The following is an 18,624-nucleotide window of genomic DNA, read 5'->3' as shown; positions in this document are numbered from 1 at the left end:
CCAGGGTGCAAGGCCGAGGGGGTGTAACAGTCGCTTCCTGACAGTGGACTGTTACATGTGGTTGAGTTTTGAAATATTTGTGGGATCTAATATACTGTGGGGGCATGTATTGGCAACTGGGGATCTCAATGGCATGTGGTGGAATTCTGCAGCAAGTGAGGTGTGTGGGGTACTTTGAGATGTGTCATGGAGGGGGTGAGGTTATTTTATTTTATTTTTTTTTTCATTCTAATTTCATTCTAACTCATTTTCAGTCCTTTGGAAGCTTGGTGGACTGCACCTGCAGTATGTTAGATTGTCCATCACTGTTCCATAAGCTTGCAAGTCTTAAAAAGTAACAATTGACTCCAAATTGTTAGATTCATTTATAATGTTAACTTGCATCAGGTTGAAATGAGAATGTTGACATGGTCAAAATGTCAACATGCTTAGCATGTCCACAGTGATCATGTCTACATTCATCATGTCTACAGGGATGAAATGCTGACATTATAGAATGTTGACCTAATGTCCCTGGTGAACCAGCGGTCACTTACCTGGTCCCAATGGCTCTAGCATGTTTTTGGCATTTTGTGAAAGTTGACATTTTACATGGCGACACTTCAGATGTCAACATTGTGAGCATGTCTGCATTCTGAGGATGTCGACATGGTGTATGTCAACATTCGTATGTCGACGAGGTGGGGGTCGGCATTATGAATGTCGACGTGGCCAATGTCGACCTTGTGACTGGATCCCCTGATTTGTAATTTAAGCTATTTTTTTGTATCAGATCCACTTAGGACATTTCATTGAAAGAGCTATAAGTTTAATTCTTAATAAAACTATACAGGAAAGTCATTGGTAAGGATATTTTCTATCTGAAAAATCTTCTTAAAGTTTTCCCAGACAGTTCAATTCCAGGCGTTTTTAGGAGTTCTAATCTGTTAGACTTTTAAGATCCCCTGAATAATATTACCCCTTGTTTACAAAAGGATGCTGAAAGCTATTCACAAGTGCCCAAAATACATATTTATAGGTGGGAAACTGGTGAAAAGATGAAAGGTATTTAAATGAAGATCACCACTCAATATCACCACTCAATGTGTAACACAGCACTGTTCTGTATGCACCATTTTTGAAAATGTCAAATTACAAGGGTGTAGTAGGTATTACCACCGGCCCGATCGTCCCTAAGGTAAGTATCGCTAACCTAATTCTACCCACTAACCATAACCCTCCCTTAGGGGTGCCTAACCCTAACCTCCCCACTAAGTGCCTAACCCTAATCCCCCCTCTAAGTGCCTAAACCTAAGTCCCCCGGGGGGTGCCTAACCCTAACCTCCCCCCGGGAGCCCTAAACCTAACCCTCCCCCCCGCGCGGCTGTCCGTGCCCAGCACCCGGCTTACCTTCGTTCGGTATGCCAGGCGACGGTCTTCAGGCGTATGGTTAATGACAGGCGTCGAGTTTTCGACACCTGTCATTAGTATCACGCCAGACTACATTCCAGTTACAATTACTATAGATTTCTTGTACATATGTAACATTGCAGTAGCACTGTCAGTACAGTCACATCATACTATATTTTATCCCAGTTGTTTCCAGTCTAGAAATCATCTTGTAACTGCTCATTTTCCCATGATGCAGTCTTCTGGTAGAGCTGAATTAAAGTGTATAGCAACAGTGGCGTAAGTTTACCCCAGACGCCTGGAGGCAAGTTATAATTTGGTGCCCCCCCCCCCCCCCCCCGTCACAGTCGCTGACACTGTAATGCAGCAATTTGCATGCAGACAGGCTATAGATAGACAAAGGCAGCAGCTCATGACATGGAGCTCTCCACTAGTGTATGGTGGCTTCTCAGGTGCCATGTATTGGGCGGCCATGACGGTATACTCCGGGTACATAGTTACAGCCCGAAGTAGGGTGAATATGTTGTGGACAATGGGGGAGGTGCCTCTTCAGTGCTGGAGCCCGGTGGCAGGCACCTCCATTATCTCCCATTGTTCTGCTCGTGTAGCAACCATCCACCTAAATTAAACCCTTTTAGAAATGCAAAACCGCCCAAAAAACAGTGCAGACTTCTCTCTGATGGTACTACAGTATGTGCGTTGAGTTGCCCTGTGGCACCTAGATTTGTGCATGGGTTTGTGGAGCAAGATGTTGCTGAGCCAGTATAACCTGCTAAGTAAGAAGGGTACGGAAATAGAATAACCCAGGTACTGGTGTGTGTAATTAATCAAGTGTCTGCTGCCGTGTGGGGTAACAGCCCCGCTATAAAACAAAGGTATAAGAAAGAACAGCGCTGAGACAAATGATGTTCAATATACTCGTATAAACCACTGTGGATAGAGACAATGAAACAATTTAATAGAATAAAATATCAAATAAACATTCACATACATATAAAAACACTAAAAGCTCACCTACAGTAGTTGTGTGGAATGGCAATAAACTCTGAAGAGGTGCAATCATTAACTTAAAAATTTAACCTTCTGCCACTTTAGAAACACCCCTCTCATTAACTAAAACATTCACAATTTCCTATTATATTACAGTGTTGCTTGGTTTAACCTCTCCATTCAATCTCTTCACAAATTCCGCCAGCTCAGAAATAGTGAAAAAACCCTCGGGTCCTTTATCTTACATATCGGTTTTGCATTGCCCTAGATGTAATGGATTCCTTGGACACTTGATTGGATAATGACGCAAGTTAAGTATTACAGTGAGAGTAACACAACACTGGCACATTAACCATTAGACAAAAGCAGCTGGTATCTAACGGCAAAACAGAAAAGCCCCTAATATATTTTCTGAAAACAGCGAACAAGAATTGTTTCCCAATGTCCCACTATGTGAATGTATTGCAGGAATTACATGTGATTCTAGTGTCGAAGCTGGATTATTGGCTGAGACAAGATCAGTTTAAAATTGGATCGCAGGGATGCCATCTTGCGACTGGCCGCAAGACGCCATCTTGGAAATGAGATCGCAAGACGCCATTTTGCGAATGGCCGCCTAAGCGCCATTTTAGATAAACTCACACTTTAGTACATGTGGCGATATTACTATTAGCATCATGCGATTTCATCTTACACCATTTCTCATACACACATTAATATGCACAATTGCGCTGTTAACTAGTCGCATATTAACGAATGCATAAGATCCTGTATGAAAACGCTGAATATTAGCTCCATGCACACGCATCTGCCCCAAGTTAACTAGCGTCTTTACATCAAACCCCACATACTCACACATTACATATTCACATACAAGCTTTAAGGTATGAGATTCAAGTATGCACATTTACTATACGTGATAAGTAAGCCATGTTTGGTATTGTACTGATGCGTACTCTCTCAACAGTATTCAGGTAATATCTAGCGTTCCCGCTAGGCTGTTTTAGCGGGGCGCGGCGCCCTGCCCTCCTTCTGGAGGGCAAAAAGCACCCTGCCCTCCAGGAGGAGGGCAAAAAGCGCCCTGCCCTAACAGCCTGCGGGAGCCGTTCTCACCCGCGGGACGCAGTGTCCCGCGGGTGGACAAACATGCGGTGACCCGGTCACCGCCAGAGAATAGACGCCGGGCGCATGCGCCCGGCATCTATTCTCCCTTTCTGCAGCGCTTGGGGGCTGCCCGGCATGTCCGTAAGCGCCGGGCACGCCCCCAAGTATGACGAAAAGGGGACGCGTCTTATAGACACGCCCCCTTTTCATAACCACGCCCCCTTTTCGGACGCGCGCGCACAAGATTGCCCTCTCTAGCTCCGGCGCCCTGCCTGCCGCCGGAGCTAGAGGGAACACTAATATCGATGGAGAGATCGCAACATGCATTCTCAACTTATGGACCGCAGAGACTTCAAGCATCAAAATGTACATTATATGAACAACTGTTAGGATTTGCATGAGGCAGGAAACCAGAGACCACCAGTTGTTAGAGGCTGGACTGTGTCTATTTGAACCAAACTGTTAAATGCCTTGTAACATATGCCCTCTCCTTTAGGACCAATGGTATTAACAACAAACTTCTCTATTGTGTTGTTTATTTCTGGGGGGTATAACTATGTGTGCTCTGACCCTGGGTTCCTAGTCTTCATGCTGAATGCTGATTGATGAGGGCTTTCTTGCTGATGCCTACATCTGGACCAGAGAGCGCTGCGTATGAATAATTGTACTTGGGTCTGTATAATTTCTTTGCGCTAAGATTATATGAGGATCATAGCGTGTAACTGCTGTACTTTTACTTGAATAATACTTTGTGCTTTGGAACCACAGGTTTTAGGTCTGGAGTCTTTATTTACTGTATGACTGCGTATGCAAAATAGCGTCATCCTTAGAGGTTTATAAGAAGGATATTAGAAGGTATAGGCAGGGGTATTCATAAGGTTCAAAGGCAGTATCGTTAGTTGGAGGCTCGTAGTGAAGTCACTTACCCACTCACACGGCACTTACGGCTATCGATTTCTCACCAAAGGGTGGAGTGGCCACATGCAGGGTTTACCTGCAACCGCTCGGTGCTGAGAGATCGCTATCCGTTTTCGTGTGAGCCAGGGACGCTGACTAGAATCCAGGGACAAAAGAGGAAAAAGTTTGTTCCTTTGTTGACAGAACCTAACATTTAAAGGGGTGCCGCAGAATTGAACACGTGGCTGAGTCGCAGTTTTGCGCACAGTAAAGACGCACTTTTGTGTACGCAGCTAAAGGTTGTCATACGGTTGTGTGGTAGTCGCATTAATGTGTATGCGACTGGTCGCACAATAGCGTATACGTACTTCCGGTTGTGCTGCCACGTGTTTAAACAAAGCCATTGAGGTTTACATTCTTTTCAATTGTTGTCAATATCTGGGTTAACGTGTATTTTTCTGCGCAGGAAAAAAGTGTGTAACAGTGATTATTTGTTGGTAGGGGTAACTTGTTCCCTAAAGTTAGAGGTACCGTATAACCTTTAAGGGCTAAGTGCTAGCCGCTCGGTAAGCAGCTTACCGTTCTATACACAGTAGCAGGTGTACATGTTGTCTTTGTTGTAGAGAGGTGCGTGGAAGTAGCCAACTTAAACTTTCATAGGTGTGGAAGTTGCCTTCTTAAATCTTATCCGGGTGTGTGGAGTAGCCTTCTTCAAATCTTCACAGGTGTGTGGGCGCTGCCGTTTAAATCGTCCACAGGTAAGTGAAAGTACCTTGACTGTCTTTCACCAGTTTAAATCTTTAAACAATAGAGATGGTAGACAATGATGTGCTGCTAATGGAAGCGCCGTTTGGATCGGCCCGTCGTATTATGCAAACTAAGGGCCTGATTCAGAGCCGGATGCTCTGACCAGAGCGCTCGCTCTGAATCAGTGCCCTCCTACCTTAAATTGGAGCGGCCTCCTGGCCGCTCGCATAGCTGTGGGTGACCACCCAGAGCTTATGCGAGCGGCCGAAAAGATGGTCGCAATGGTCAAGACCATCACGACCATCGGGCTTGCGACGAGACCCTTCGGTAGGGTCTTGTTGCCGCAAGCCCGGGAGTGCTTTATCAGAGCCAAAATCACTCCCACTGACATCACTAGTGATGTCAGTGGGGCCAGACCCAGGCAGGGCCGGACCCAGACGGTAGGCGTTCCCATGGGAACGCCTCCGTCTGGGCAGCAATGCCCCCGGCACGCCCACCATCGACAGCACGCCCCCTTTGGTGCGAGACCCATAGCGACGGCTGGCCATCGCTCTGCGGGTCTCGCGCATGCGCACGACGGTGCTCCCTCCGTCGTGCGCATGCGCATTAGGGCACCATCGACCCGCTTGCGAGCGCTCAGAGCTCGCGAGCGGGTCTGAATTAGGCCCTAAGTACGGTACTTATGCAATAAGGTATTGTGATGTATGGTTTAAAATGACGATGAAGAGTGTTAGACCGTTTCCCAGAATTGGTAGTTTTGATAAAGATGTATTAGATAATGTCCAGGATCACATCAGTCTGATGCGCTCCCGAGAGAAAAAGGTCAAATATTATGAATGTTTAAAGTTGTGGCAGCATGATGGCTTAAAAATGCTCAAGCAACGCAAACTAGCGTTGCGAGCGCATTGCCAGAGAATACATCCGCGACGCTGAATTGCAATGCGGGCGAGCCGCAAAATGGCATGCACGTGCAGCAAGGCAGCGTTGCGGAAGGTATTGCCAGCAGTTCACGCGCACCACCCCCACCTTATATGGATGGAGGTGCAAGTACAGTTATCAAAAATACCCATAAAAATGTAACAAGCAATTTGTACCCTCTCTTAAGCAACTATAAAGAAAATGTTCATGATGTGGATGATGAGCCTATTGTAATGTCTGCCATTTCCCATGCTGTACAAATGGTAAATGCCACGCCACGACAATCACGAGTGGTGCCGCCATCTCCATCGGTAACAGCAAGGGAAGTGCTAACACCCTCTGCACCCGTAGAGGAAGTTGCTAATACCTTACGTAGCAGCAACAGATTAAACCCCCAGCCAGGTAACAAGGTCAAAGGTAGCAGCGCTACCGGTCTGCATCCCATTCGGACAATAACTGTTCCGAATGGAAATGCAGATGCGAACGGTGTAGTGCCCACGAGGGAAGTGGTAATGCATTGTCCTTGGACAAGAGCAGAACTAAATTCCATCATAAATGATTTCCCCGATCCCAAAAAGGAACTAGCCAAATGTCAGAGATTTTTGAGGAATTTGGGTAGTTCTCATGAGCCAACTAATAAAGATTGGCGTGTGGTGTTAAGTGCCTGTCTACCACGCAATACCGACGTGACAAAATTTATCACGGATTGTGTATTGGATGGTGACGTTCCCTTAACGGACCAAGCAAACTAAGGTAACATTTCCCGCATTGTAACTCAATTGGGTATATATTTTCCGGTAGTAGTTAACTGGAACAAAATTTTTATCATAAAGCAAAAGGAGAGTGAATCTGCAGAAGAGTACCGGGCTCTGCAGGCTATCACCCAGTACACTGGGATAGAAGATATTAAAGATAGCACTCACCACAGGGGAATGATAGTCACGGTACTCATGGACGGTCTTAAGGAAAACTTAAAGACTCGGGTTCAGACCTCACAACCTAGCTGGAGGGGAGTCACAATAGATACACTCGTAGAATCTGCCATAGAACATGATAAGAACATCTCAAAGAAGAGAGAGACCCAGAGCGAAAAGTTAATGGCTGCCAGTATTCAAGCTCTGGAAGGAATGACGGTAACATCACAGCCAACAGACACACTTGCATCTACACACACACCTACACCTGAACAGTTATATGCCCTCACTAATCCCACGCAACAGCAAACACAGCTCTATTCTACTAACCCTACACAACCACAGGTCCCACACTACTCACAAACTTCATATCCCCCACAATACCCTTATCCTCCATATCTCTACCCATATCCACCACCTTTTCCCCCTGATCAAACCTCACAACAACCCATGTCTTCATCCGATCCACGAATATGTTTTAATTGTAACCAGCCAGGATATTTAAGTAGAACCTGCAGAGTAAAAAGGGTAGGACCCCCAAACCAGAGAGTACCTGGATATCCCCATAAGGGATATGCACAGAGACCAGCAAATATCCAGCAAGCACCAGCTCCAATTGTGGCCGTAAATGCTTTATTGGAGAATGGTAGCCAACGCTAGGGGTCAGGTCATACCTGTAGTCTACAGATAATCAGGTTAACGGGAAGTACTAGGGAAGAACCGGTCATGATGGTTGATGTAGCTGGTACTGAATATCATTTTCTTGTAGACACAGGGGCGACCAGGTCAGTGATAAAATCTCCCGTTAATTTACAGGTGACCAAGGAGACAGTACCAACAATGGGTGTAACAGGTAAAGTGGAACATTATCCTTTAACACAGAGGTTACTATTGGGCCGTTGCATAACAAGCATTCTTTTCTTTTGGCTGCTGCAGCTCCTACTAACCTGCTGGGTAGAGATTTGTTATGTAAGATGGGATGTGTCATATATTGCACCCCTGAGGGTGTATTTCTAGATATCCCAGAGAGAGTTGCGCACGAGGGGCGGGATATGTTGGACACTCCCCAAAGGATAATGTATCACTCTACCAGTTTAAATGAAAGTCCATCTCAGGTAGATCAAATGTTGTCCCAAATTCCAGATTCCCTTTGGACTAAGGATGGACAGGACACTGGATTAATGGCAAACTTAAGCCCCGTAATGGTAAATTTAAAAGACGGTAGGCAAGCTCCAACAATTCCCCAGTACCCACTAAAACAGGAGGTAGAATTAGGGGTTTTTCCAATAATTGAGCGATTATTGCAACAGGGAATTTTAGTTCGTACAGCTAGTGTAGCCAACAGTCCTATCTTTCCGGTGAAGAAGAGTGGTGGGAGGGGTTACATGCTGGTACAGGACCTTAGAGGTGTTAATAAGGTAGTAGAGAGCCAAATCCCCATAGTGCCAAATCCAGCTGTCATCCTGATGCAGATCCCACCAAATGCAACCCATTTCACTGTCATTGACCTCTGTTCTGCTTTCTCCTCTGTGCCTTTCCACCCTGACTGTCAGTATCTATTCGCATTTACATACAGAGGTGTGCAATATACATGGACACGGTTGCCCCAAGGTTTCATAGACAGCCCCAGTATCTTTTCCAGGCATTGCACGACTGTTTACAATCTTTTCAACCTGCAAATGGATCTGTTCTAATTCAATATGTGGACGATTTATTGCTGTGTTCTGATTAGTTTATGTCATGTTTGAATGATACTAAACTTTTGTTGCTTCATCTCTCGCAAACAGGACACAAGGTGGCTAAGGACAAACTACAGCCGTGCCAATCTAGAGTAAAATATTTGGGACACTGCCTAACCCAGGGGTTAAACATCTCACAAATGATAGAATCCAGGCCATACAGAAAATTACACTGCCGCAGAATCAACAGCAAATTCGTACCTTCTTGGGAATGTGTGGATACTGTAGAATGTGGATCCCAGGTTTTTCTGTTTTGGCCTTGCCTTTGCAGGACTTAAGCTGGCCACACACTAGAACAACTTACATCCAACCAGCCAACTTGTTGATTGGTTGGAATGAAAATCTGGTAAGGAATGGGAGTAAATGATGATCAGCAATTTACTCCTAAATGCCAGAAAACAGATGAAAATGGTCGTTCAGACAAGTTTGTTAAATGTTTGATCTAAACTATTTGTTCAAACAACAGTTTTGGTCCATTTTACAGCGTTTGAGAGCAAATTGCTGATTGTATATCTTACCAGATTTTTATTCCAACCAATCAACTAGTTGGCTGGTTGTACAGATAATCTTTAGATGTGTGGCCAGCTTTAGTCTCTTCCTCAAAGCCCGATCGTGTCATACACACAGAGGAATCAGAGCAGGCTTTCCTTAATCTTAAGGATAGTCTGACCAAAGCACCTGCATTGGGAATACCTGATTATGAGAAACCTTTAGATTTGTATTGTACGGAAGCCGATGGTTGTGCTGCAGGTGTCCTTACACAAAAACATGGTGATGCCAGTAGGCCCGTAGCATACTACAGTGCCCAATTGGACACTGTGGCAAGATCACTCCCCACCTGTTTGAGAAGTGTAGCAGCTACCGCTTTATTGGTGAGTAAAAGTGAGGACGTAGTATTGGGTCATGATATGATTGTATACACTCCCCATGCTGTATCTGCTCTGCTGAACTCTGCTCAAACCAGACACGTCTCTTCGGCTAGGTTTACCAAATGGGAACTAGCTCTAATCGCACCTGCAAACATCACTGTTAAACGTTGCAGCACGCTGAACCCAGCAACGTATTTACCATATGTACAACATGATGTACAAAGGGTGGAAGGAGGCGAGTTGCTGGCGGAGGGTGAGTTCAGCGGACATAATGATACACACGATTGTATGGAATATCTGAATCAGACCTTTACCGCTAGACCTGACATACATGACACACCTTTAGAGAATGTAGATGTGACTTTTTACACGGATGGGAGTTGTCATAGACAAACAGACACAGGTGAATTATGTACAGGTTATGCTGTTGTAAATGACACAGACATAGTAGAAGCCAAACCTCTTGGTCCTCCTCACTCAGTCCAGGTGGCAGAGTTAGTAGCACTAACTAGAGCGTGTGAACTGGCAGCAGGCAAACCTGCTAACATTTACACTGACTCGAGGTACGCGTTCGGGGTGGTGCATGATTTCAGGGCTCTATGACGTCTGAGAAATTTTATGACAGCAGTAGGCACACCAGTTGTACATTCCCGACACATAAAACATCTTTTAGAAGCAATCCAACTGCCCAAAGCGGTGTCAGTAATCAAGTGTAAAACCCATACATGTGAGGATGACCCTGTGTCACTGGGCAACAACTGAGCCGATGAAGCTGGAAAATGGGCAGCAGGGTTAAAAATGTTTTCTCCCACTGAAAAAATTATGTCTTTCCAAACAATTGATATGCTGAAATTAACTGAGATGCAAAATTTGTGTTCAATCCAGGAAAAGTCCATTTGGAAGTCCAAGGGATGTGGGCAAGAGTCCTCCGGGCTCTGGAGGGATGGACAAGGTAAGCCAGTAGCCCCCAAGGCATATTACCCCAGCCTGGCTGAGGCAGCACACGGTCTGACTCATCTGGGAAAACAAGGTATGTGCAAGTTGGTGAGAGCATACTGGTGCGCACCAGGTTTTTCTTCACAAGCAGAAAAGATAGCAATGTCCTGTCTGACCTGCTTGAGGAAGAACATAGGGAAAGCGATCCCTACCGAACCGTCCCACATTCCACCGACTGATGGACCTTTCCAGGTGATACAAATTGATTTCATCCAAATACCACCCTGCAGGAATCTTAAGTATGTATTAGTGTGCACTGATGTATTTTCTAATTGGGTTGAGGCCTACCCAGCGGCCACTAATACTGCTGCGTTTACTGCCAAGACAATAGTTCAGGAATTTGTATGCAGGTACAGTATCCCTAAAATCATTGAGAGTGATAGGGGTACTCATTTCACAGGTGATGTTTTTCAAAATATGTGTAAGCTGATGGGTATTAATAGTCGACTTCACACCCCCTACCGACCGCAAGCCAGTGCCAAGGTAGAGAGGATGAACAGGACTATTAAAAATAAGAAGTAAAATCATGGCAGAGACTGGACTAGGATGGCCAGAAGCGTTACCTTTGGTCCTACATAGCATAAGGGCCACTCCTAGACCCCCTCTAAATCTGTCCCCATTTGAAACACTGTTCAGTAGACAACCTCATTTGATTATAAGTCCACCGGAAGATTTGAAGGGTAACAACGAGGTAACTGTAAAGTATCTTATATTAGTGAGTAAGCAGTAAAAACAACAGTAGCAGAAACGGAAATTGTTGTCCAATGATATGCCTGAAACTAACTGTCATGATGTTGAACCCGGAGAATATGTTATGATCAGAAATTTCTTGCATTCAGGTTGTTTGACTGATCGGTGGGAAGGTCCATACCAGGTGCTGCTGACAAGTACTACATCTTTGAAGGTGGCTGAAAGAGATACCTGGGTCCATTCCACTCACTGCAAAAAGGTCAACCAACCGGTGGAGAAACGAGTTGGAGACAAGGCTGATAGTGTGTACCTGTCGCTCGTGAGCTTGTTCCGGGAGGATTGAAAAGGTCGTAGTGAGATACCTGAACTAAAAGAAATCTGCAGGTCTTGTGGCAATGGACGGGCCTGCTGTGTTCATTTTCATGTTCTCTTTTAGAGTGTTCACCATCCTGGTCGGTTCGGGAATGTCCGGTTTCTGTGAAGGGGGACCGATTGTGGAGAGGGGAGTTGATGGCAGTGCTGATGGAGTGGAGTCAGAAGGAGTGCAATGCCAATCAGGGGAGTGTCTGACCAATCTTAGCACTGTTATTGTTAAGAGAGCTGTTATTCTGGATACTCAGGGACGGTGTGGAGGTTTATCGTCTGAAGATTCCTGTATTTGTGAGCTTTGTGGGTCCCTAGTTGATGAGAACTGTATCCAACGGTGCCAGCCTAAATATAACCCCTACTGGGGTGGGTATCCTTTAGAGGATTATCATAGCATGGTAGGCAAAGTGTTAAATCAAACTGATTGCTGGGTGTGTTCACATGTGCCACAGGGACAGCATAATGTAGGGTTGGTGCCATTTCCACTGAATATCACGGAAATTACAGAAAGGGAAAACATTGGATGGAAAATTCCTCTCATCCAAACCACCTCATTTCAAACTCTATCAATTCCAAGTAGATAGATCACTTTTGTGTTTAAACATAACCAACCCCAATAAACCCGGGAGTTGGGAAGTGACAGGGAATAATCAGACGATAACCTTCTCACAAAGAGCTGACAATGAGTCCATAAACCATGATCTGTTACGCTCAATTAAATCTAGTCGGAGACATTTTAGGTACCAGTATGCATTGAGTTCCACCAAAGAAATTATTGGTAAGGTGCCAGATGGTTATTGTGCTAAAATAATACAGCCAGAAACTTGCATGTACCAGATGGAAGACCCAGAAATAGGATTGTTTGCAAGGGAAATGTGCTTAATGATAATGATGCATACCATTCCTTATGTTCTCCCTGATAATGTATATTTTATATGTGGAAGAAAAGCGTATAAGTGGCTCTCCCCGAGTTCCAAAGGTTTGTGTTACCTGGGAAGAGTAGTCCCAGAAGTTATGACCCTCACACATGTTGAAATGCTTGGTATACATAAAAACACACCGTCACCATATCTTCACACACAATATGAACACAGAGGCAAACGAAATATGATACCTGGTGACGTGCACAAAGCCACTCAGTTAATTAGTGAGACAACTGGCTTACAAGTTTTAGTCGCATTGGATCCCACCAGGATCGCTCGGGGTACATTAAACTTTAGATATATTCAGGAACTTGCTAAATTGATAGATAATATCACCGAGATGTACGATGACACATTCAGGTATACAGGGAGAGAATTGCAAGCGTACAAGAAAAAACTGGTGCAACACAGGCTAGTGTTAAATTATTTAACTGCTGTTACTGGAGGGTATTGCGTAACGTTGGCCACCCAATTTGGAGTAAAATGTTGCACCTATGTCACCAATGATACCAGCGACCCCAAGGAGGTGAGAGACCGAAAGATGGATGAAATTCTGCAGCTAAAATGGGAATTTCGTAGGAACCATAATGCTTCAGTGGCTGAAGTAGGGGAGAAGATAGAAGGATGGGTTTCATGGCTGAACCCAGTGAATTGGTTCTCAGGTCTAGGGGAATGGGTCCAGGAAGTGATCACCAGCATAGGCAAATTCTTAATCCCTATACTGATTGTCATCTTAATAATTGGTATATGTGTCCGTTGTGTTCCTATTGCGTTGAAGTGTGGAAAATGTAAAAATAGAGTAAAACGAAAGAACGAAATTATGATGGTGGTCAGTATGAATACCGAGGTAAATACAGAACTGCAGTGCAACCCTGAACTAGGAAATACCATCATTTAATGTATTATATTTAGACCTGCATAGAATGTATTATTGAAATGTTATTTTAAAACACCTCAGATAATGATAAAGTCTCAAATTTCCCCTTCAAGACTTCCTTTATAGGACTGGTGTATCCCCACACCTTTCACATGATCTTCCAAGATCCGCGGTGTGCGTATAATAGTAGTTTTATGTCCCCACTCAGAGACACATCATTGATGGATTAAGAACCACCTTGAGCCATCCCATAATAACACTAAATAGTATATAAATGTAAGCCTAAATTATATTTTAAAATCAGATTGTGATAGCATGTTGTTCGCTATCAAAGGGTGGACTGTCGAAGCTGGATTATTGGCTGAGACAAGATCAGTTTAAAATTGGATCGCAGCGACGCCATCTTGCGACTGGCCGTAAGACGCCATCTTGCAAATGAGATCGCAAGACGCCATTTTGCGAATGGCCTCCTAAGCGCCATTTTAGATAAACTCACACTTTAGTACATGTGGCGATATTACTATTAGCATCATGCGATTGCATCTTACACCATTTCTCATACACACATTAATACGCACAATTGCGCTGTTAACTAGTCGCATATTAGCGAATGCATAAGATCCTGTATGAAAATGCTGAATATTAGCTCCATGCACACGCATCTGCCCCATGTTAACTAGCGTCTTTACATCAAACCCCACATACTCACACATTACATATTCACATACAAGGTTCCATAAGCTTTAAGGTATAAGATTCAAGTATGCACATTTATTATACGTGATAAGTAAGCCATGTTTGGTATTGTACTGATGCGTACTCTCTCAACAGTATTCCGGTAATATCGATGGAGAGATCGCAACATGCATTCTCAACTTATGGAACGCAGAGACTTCAAGCAACACAATGTACATTATATGAACAACTGTTAGGATTTGCATGAGGTGGGACACCAGAGACCACCAGTTGTTAGAGGCTGGACTGTGTCTATTTGAACCAACCTGTTAAATGCCTTGTAACATATGCCCTCTCCTTTAGGACCAATGGTATTAGCAACAAACTTCTCTATTGTGTTGTTTATTTCTGGGGGGTATAAATATGTGTGCTCTGACCCTGGGTTCCTAGTCTTCGTGCTGAATGCTGATTGACGAGGGGTTTCTTGCTGATGTCTACATCTGGACCAGAGAGCGCTGCGTATGAATAATAGTACTTGGGTCTGTATAATTTCTTTGCGCTAAGATTATATGAGGATCATAGCGTGTAACTGCTGTACTTTTACTTGAATAATACTTTGTGCTTTGGAACCACAGGTTCGAGGTCTGGAGTCTTTATTTACTGTATGACTGCGTATGCAAAATAGCGTCATCCTTAGAGGTTTATAGGAAGGATATTAGAAGGTATAGGCAGGGGTATTCATAAGGTTCAAAGGCAGTATCGTTACTAGCTATTTTTGGAAAACTAGCTACAAAACATGCTGACCTAATATACACTCTACATACAAGTGCTCCTTCATTAGGCACAACATGTCACACGCACACACACACACACACACACACATACACACTGCATATTTCTGTCCTAAGCAATTAATAAAGCAATGAGTTTAAGCAACATTCTTGCTGCAGTACACTCACGCCCTGAAGGCTAACACAGTTAACCATGGGATTAGCCAATATAAACAGACAGAGTGACCTCACGCACCCACTGACACAGGGCAAATGTTAGTGAGGGAAAAGCAATATATGGAGATAACCTAGAAAGCAGAAACTGACAGATTTTTGCTTTTATTTATTTCTAGAGGAAATGACTGAATCAACCTAATATTTCCAACTTCACAGTCTCCTCCAGTTGTACATATGTATTGAAAAAAAACATCAAAACTCCATGTACTCTGCTTGTGATCAATAGTGAAATGTTATCGTTACTGCTATTTTTGGTGATAAATTACTTATTTAATAGGGAGGTAGTTACCATCCCAGCGGTCGGGATGCCCACTCTCAGAATACCGGTGCCGGTGTCCCAACAGCAGATGGACTCCCGGAGCCAGACTCCCGACAGCCGGCATCCCAACGGTAAGTATTAGGGTTAGGGGGAGGGTTAGGGTAGGAGTTAGGGTTAGGCACTTGGGGAGGGTTAGGGTAGGAGTTAGGGTTAGGCGCTAGGGGCAGGGTTAGGGTAGGAGTTAGGGTTAGGCGCTAAGGGGAGGGTTAGGGTAGGAGTTAGGGTTAGGCGCTAGGGGGAGGGTTAGGGTTAGGCGCTAGGGGGAGGGTTAGGCGCTAGGGAAGGGTTAGGGTAGGAGTTAGGCGCTAGGGGGAGCATTAGGCTGCAGGGGGAAGGCTAGGATTAGGCTGCAGGAAAGGTGGGTTATGATTATGGGGAGGGTTAGGACAGTTACCTAATTGGATCAGGATTCTGACTGGTGGGATGCCACTGTCGGTATTCTGATCGCCGATATCCCGAACAGCAGGATCCTGTACCCAACCCTTAATACTATGTAGATGACTTTCATGGAAAATAGAAATATTAATGGTTCATTAATTCAGTATCAGAAGAATTCCATTTTAACTACCCTGCTACCTCAAACATTTTGATAGGTCTATTGCTCGTTATATAAATGAAAGAATAACAACAACATATAACTTGTACCTGTTCTAGCTCATAGGCCTTAGCTTTGTCCTCATCCCGGTCAGCATTTTTCCTGTACGCCATTCCCAATCCCCACACCGCCAGGATGCTATATACATTGTCTCGGACCCAGGCATCTTTCTGTTCTTTATTGGCAGGGAGCAGCCCAGTGACCGGGTTCTGAAGAGAGAAACGTAATTATTAATAAAGAAATATTTGCCAAATTACCATCTAAATCTCTTTGAGCAAATTTGTCGCCACAATAACAAACACCCTGAGGTAGGCGAAAAGAAATCCACGATAAGTGCCGGCATCAGGGCTAATTGGATAGCCCTGGGTGAAGTAATTAGCCATGGTGATTTCCCATTGCTGGAAACAGCAACTTGACGTCACCACGTAAGAATGATCGTTAGACCACGCCCAGGGCATTTTGTCATATAGGACTTCGTCATTGGTTATCACATGTGCTCCCGGTCGGTGGGGGCATGAGGGGGGAGGTCTGATTCAGTGGAGATACTGTAAATGGAGGAGTTTTAGAGTGCATGTTGGATATAAAGCCGGATACACACTGAGACGATGTCAGGATAATATGTCGTTTCTGGACGAATCGGAAAACAACATATCGGCTGCATCACTCAGTGTATATGGCTAACATGCGCACTCCTGCGGACGCTTGCGACATCGTCTGGTCGGCCGAGCTGCATGTCCAACCCGACAATATCCCCGTTGCAGGTAATGAAGGACGGAACAAGGTATCGTTACATCGTTCATTACAGGATCCGATATGTCGGGCCGACATATTGGCTGGGTACACATCGTTCAGTGTGTACCCAGCTTAAGAGCATGTGGAGGGTTTGCATGTCATTTCAGGGCTGTTTTCTTTTATAATTTAAACTAAGGGTAATGTGTGACCCTTTTGAAGATTGAGGGCTGCACATGTGGCTCCAGAATTCAGGTTGCCTGTTTAAAAGATAGGCTGGTGTATAGTAGCATACACACTAGACGATATGCTCCCTGAGCGACATCGTCTAGTGTGTCCCTGGAGGGTGTGCTCAATGTCGTTCATGACATTGAGCACACCCGCTGAACGATATCATTTACGATATCGTTCAGCGCCGGGCTCTCTCCCCCATTCCAAAACAAGCAGCAACCTGACAGTATCGTCATGTTTGCTCGATGAACGATAAAGATGAACGACCTGCGGGGACGCGCATCATTCGTCGGTCATCGTTTATCGTTCATCATTTAGGTAAAAAAATTGATGACAAAGTGAACGACTGAACGATAACGATATCGTTATCGTTCAGTCGTCCACTTTAATCGCCCAATGTGTACGCACCTTAAGTCAGCAAGGTAACATTAATTTATGACTAAATGTACTTGTTATTAAATAATCAACTTAAAATAAACAATATAAAAGTGTTGTTCAGTTGTCATGGAGACTTGCTGCTCTGCCTTGTGTTGGAAACTACTGTGTGCTCCATTTCTTGGACATTTGAAAAATAAGCAGTAGCTATATACTGTATGCCGTGTTTCACTAAAGCCAATACAAATTACAATGCACTAAATATATATCAGTTTCTGTCTTAGCTGTGACCTCATAGCGTGATTTTTCCCTGAGGACAATGACACCTGTAGGTGGCACTGTTTCGTTGCCTTCTATGCCTGATAGCTATTAGCCACCACTACTGGTGTAGAATATTAATATATGAAAATAACACCAGATACCAGAAAAACAAAATCAATTTTTTTGTGTGTTTTTTGTATTTGTACACCAAGTGTCTGATTCTGAGTCAGGAGAAAAGTGGTTGTACTTGTGGGAAACTGCAAAAGACAGATATACTACCTCAAGCTAATGCTAATGCATGTATCTGTAGGGCTAATGCAAGGGTCTATACAGCTTCAAGCGGGAAGCCGCACCACTTGCTAATTTTCCTTCCACAGCCATAGTCATCACTGGCATCGCACTTGCATCTGCCCTATGCTGGGTGCAAGAGATCCATCAGAAAGAGGCCTCCCTTTACCGTACGCCTGAGTCAGAAGTATAGCTACATGCCCATGACAATCCCATGAGATAGGCCTCTTGTCTAGGATCTCAGCGTTGCTGCACAGTTGCGCCCATTTCACGCAAGTACAGATCCGGACAAGATCCATCTGACCCAGAATAGGCCAGAGATATGCAACAATGTGTAAAATCTCTTCTGCGCATTTGCAGTTTGCTAAATCTCGCTATTTGCGGCCGTATATCTGACTCAAAATCAGACCCTAAGGGGGTCATTCAGACCCACTCGCAAGCGGCAGTACGCTCGCAAGTGGGTCGATGTTCCCCACTGCGCATGCGCACGACGGAGGGAGCTCCGTCGTGCGCATGCGCGAGACCCGGACTGCGACAGCCAAGCTGGCGCTCCAGGTCTCGCACCAAAGGGGGCGTGCTGTCGATGTTGATTGACAGCACGCCCCCTTTGGCGGGAGTGCTGGGGGCATGCCTGCCAGACGGAGGCGTTCCCATGGGAACGCCTACCATCTGAAGCCGGCCCCACTGACATCACTAGTGATGTCAGTGGGAGTGATTTTGGCTCT

General features: G+C 44.7%; 1 protein-coding gene across 3 annotated transcripts in view; it reads right to left on the bottom strand.

Annotated features, from left to right (window-relative positions):
* PHKA2 (phosphorylase kinase regulatory subunit alpha 2) overlaps positions 1 to 18,624 on the bottom strand; it is a 119,202-nt gene that overhangs the window by 90,442 nt on the left and 10,136 nt on the right. For all 3 annotated transcript variants that reach the window (XM_088451631.1, XM_088451632.1, XM_088451633.1), the window contains exon 3: positions 16,066 to 16,224. In XM_088451631.1, the coding sequence (XP_088307757.1) occupies positions 16,066 to 16,224 (159 nt within the window). The remainder of the gene's footprint in view (positions 1 to 16,065; positions 16,225 to 18,624) is intronic.

This window comes from Taudactylus pleione, unplaced genomic scaffold (genome assembly GCF_031769625.1).
Source record: "Taudactylus pleione unplaced genomic scaffold, aTauple2 ptg000026l, whole genome shotgun sequence".
Lineage (NCBI taxonomy): Eukaryota > Metazoa > Chordata > Amphibia > Anura > Myobatrachidae > Taudactylus > Taudactylus pleione.
This window is presented reverse-complemented; position numbering and strand designations above follow the sequence as displayed.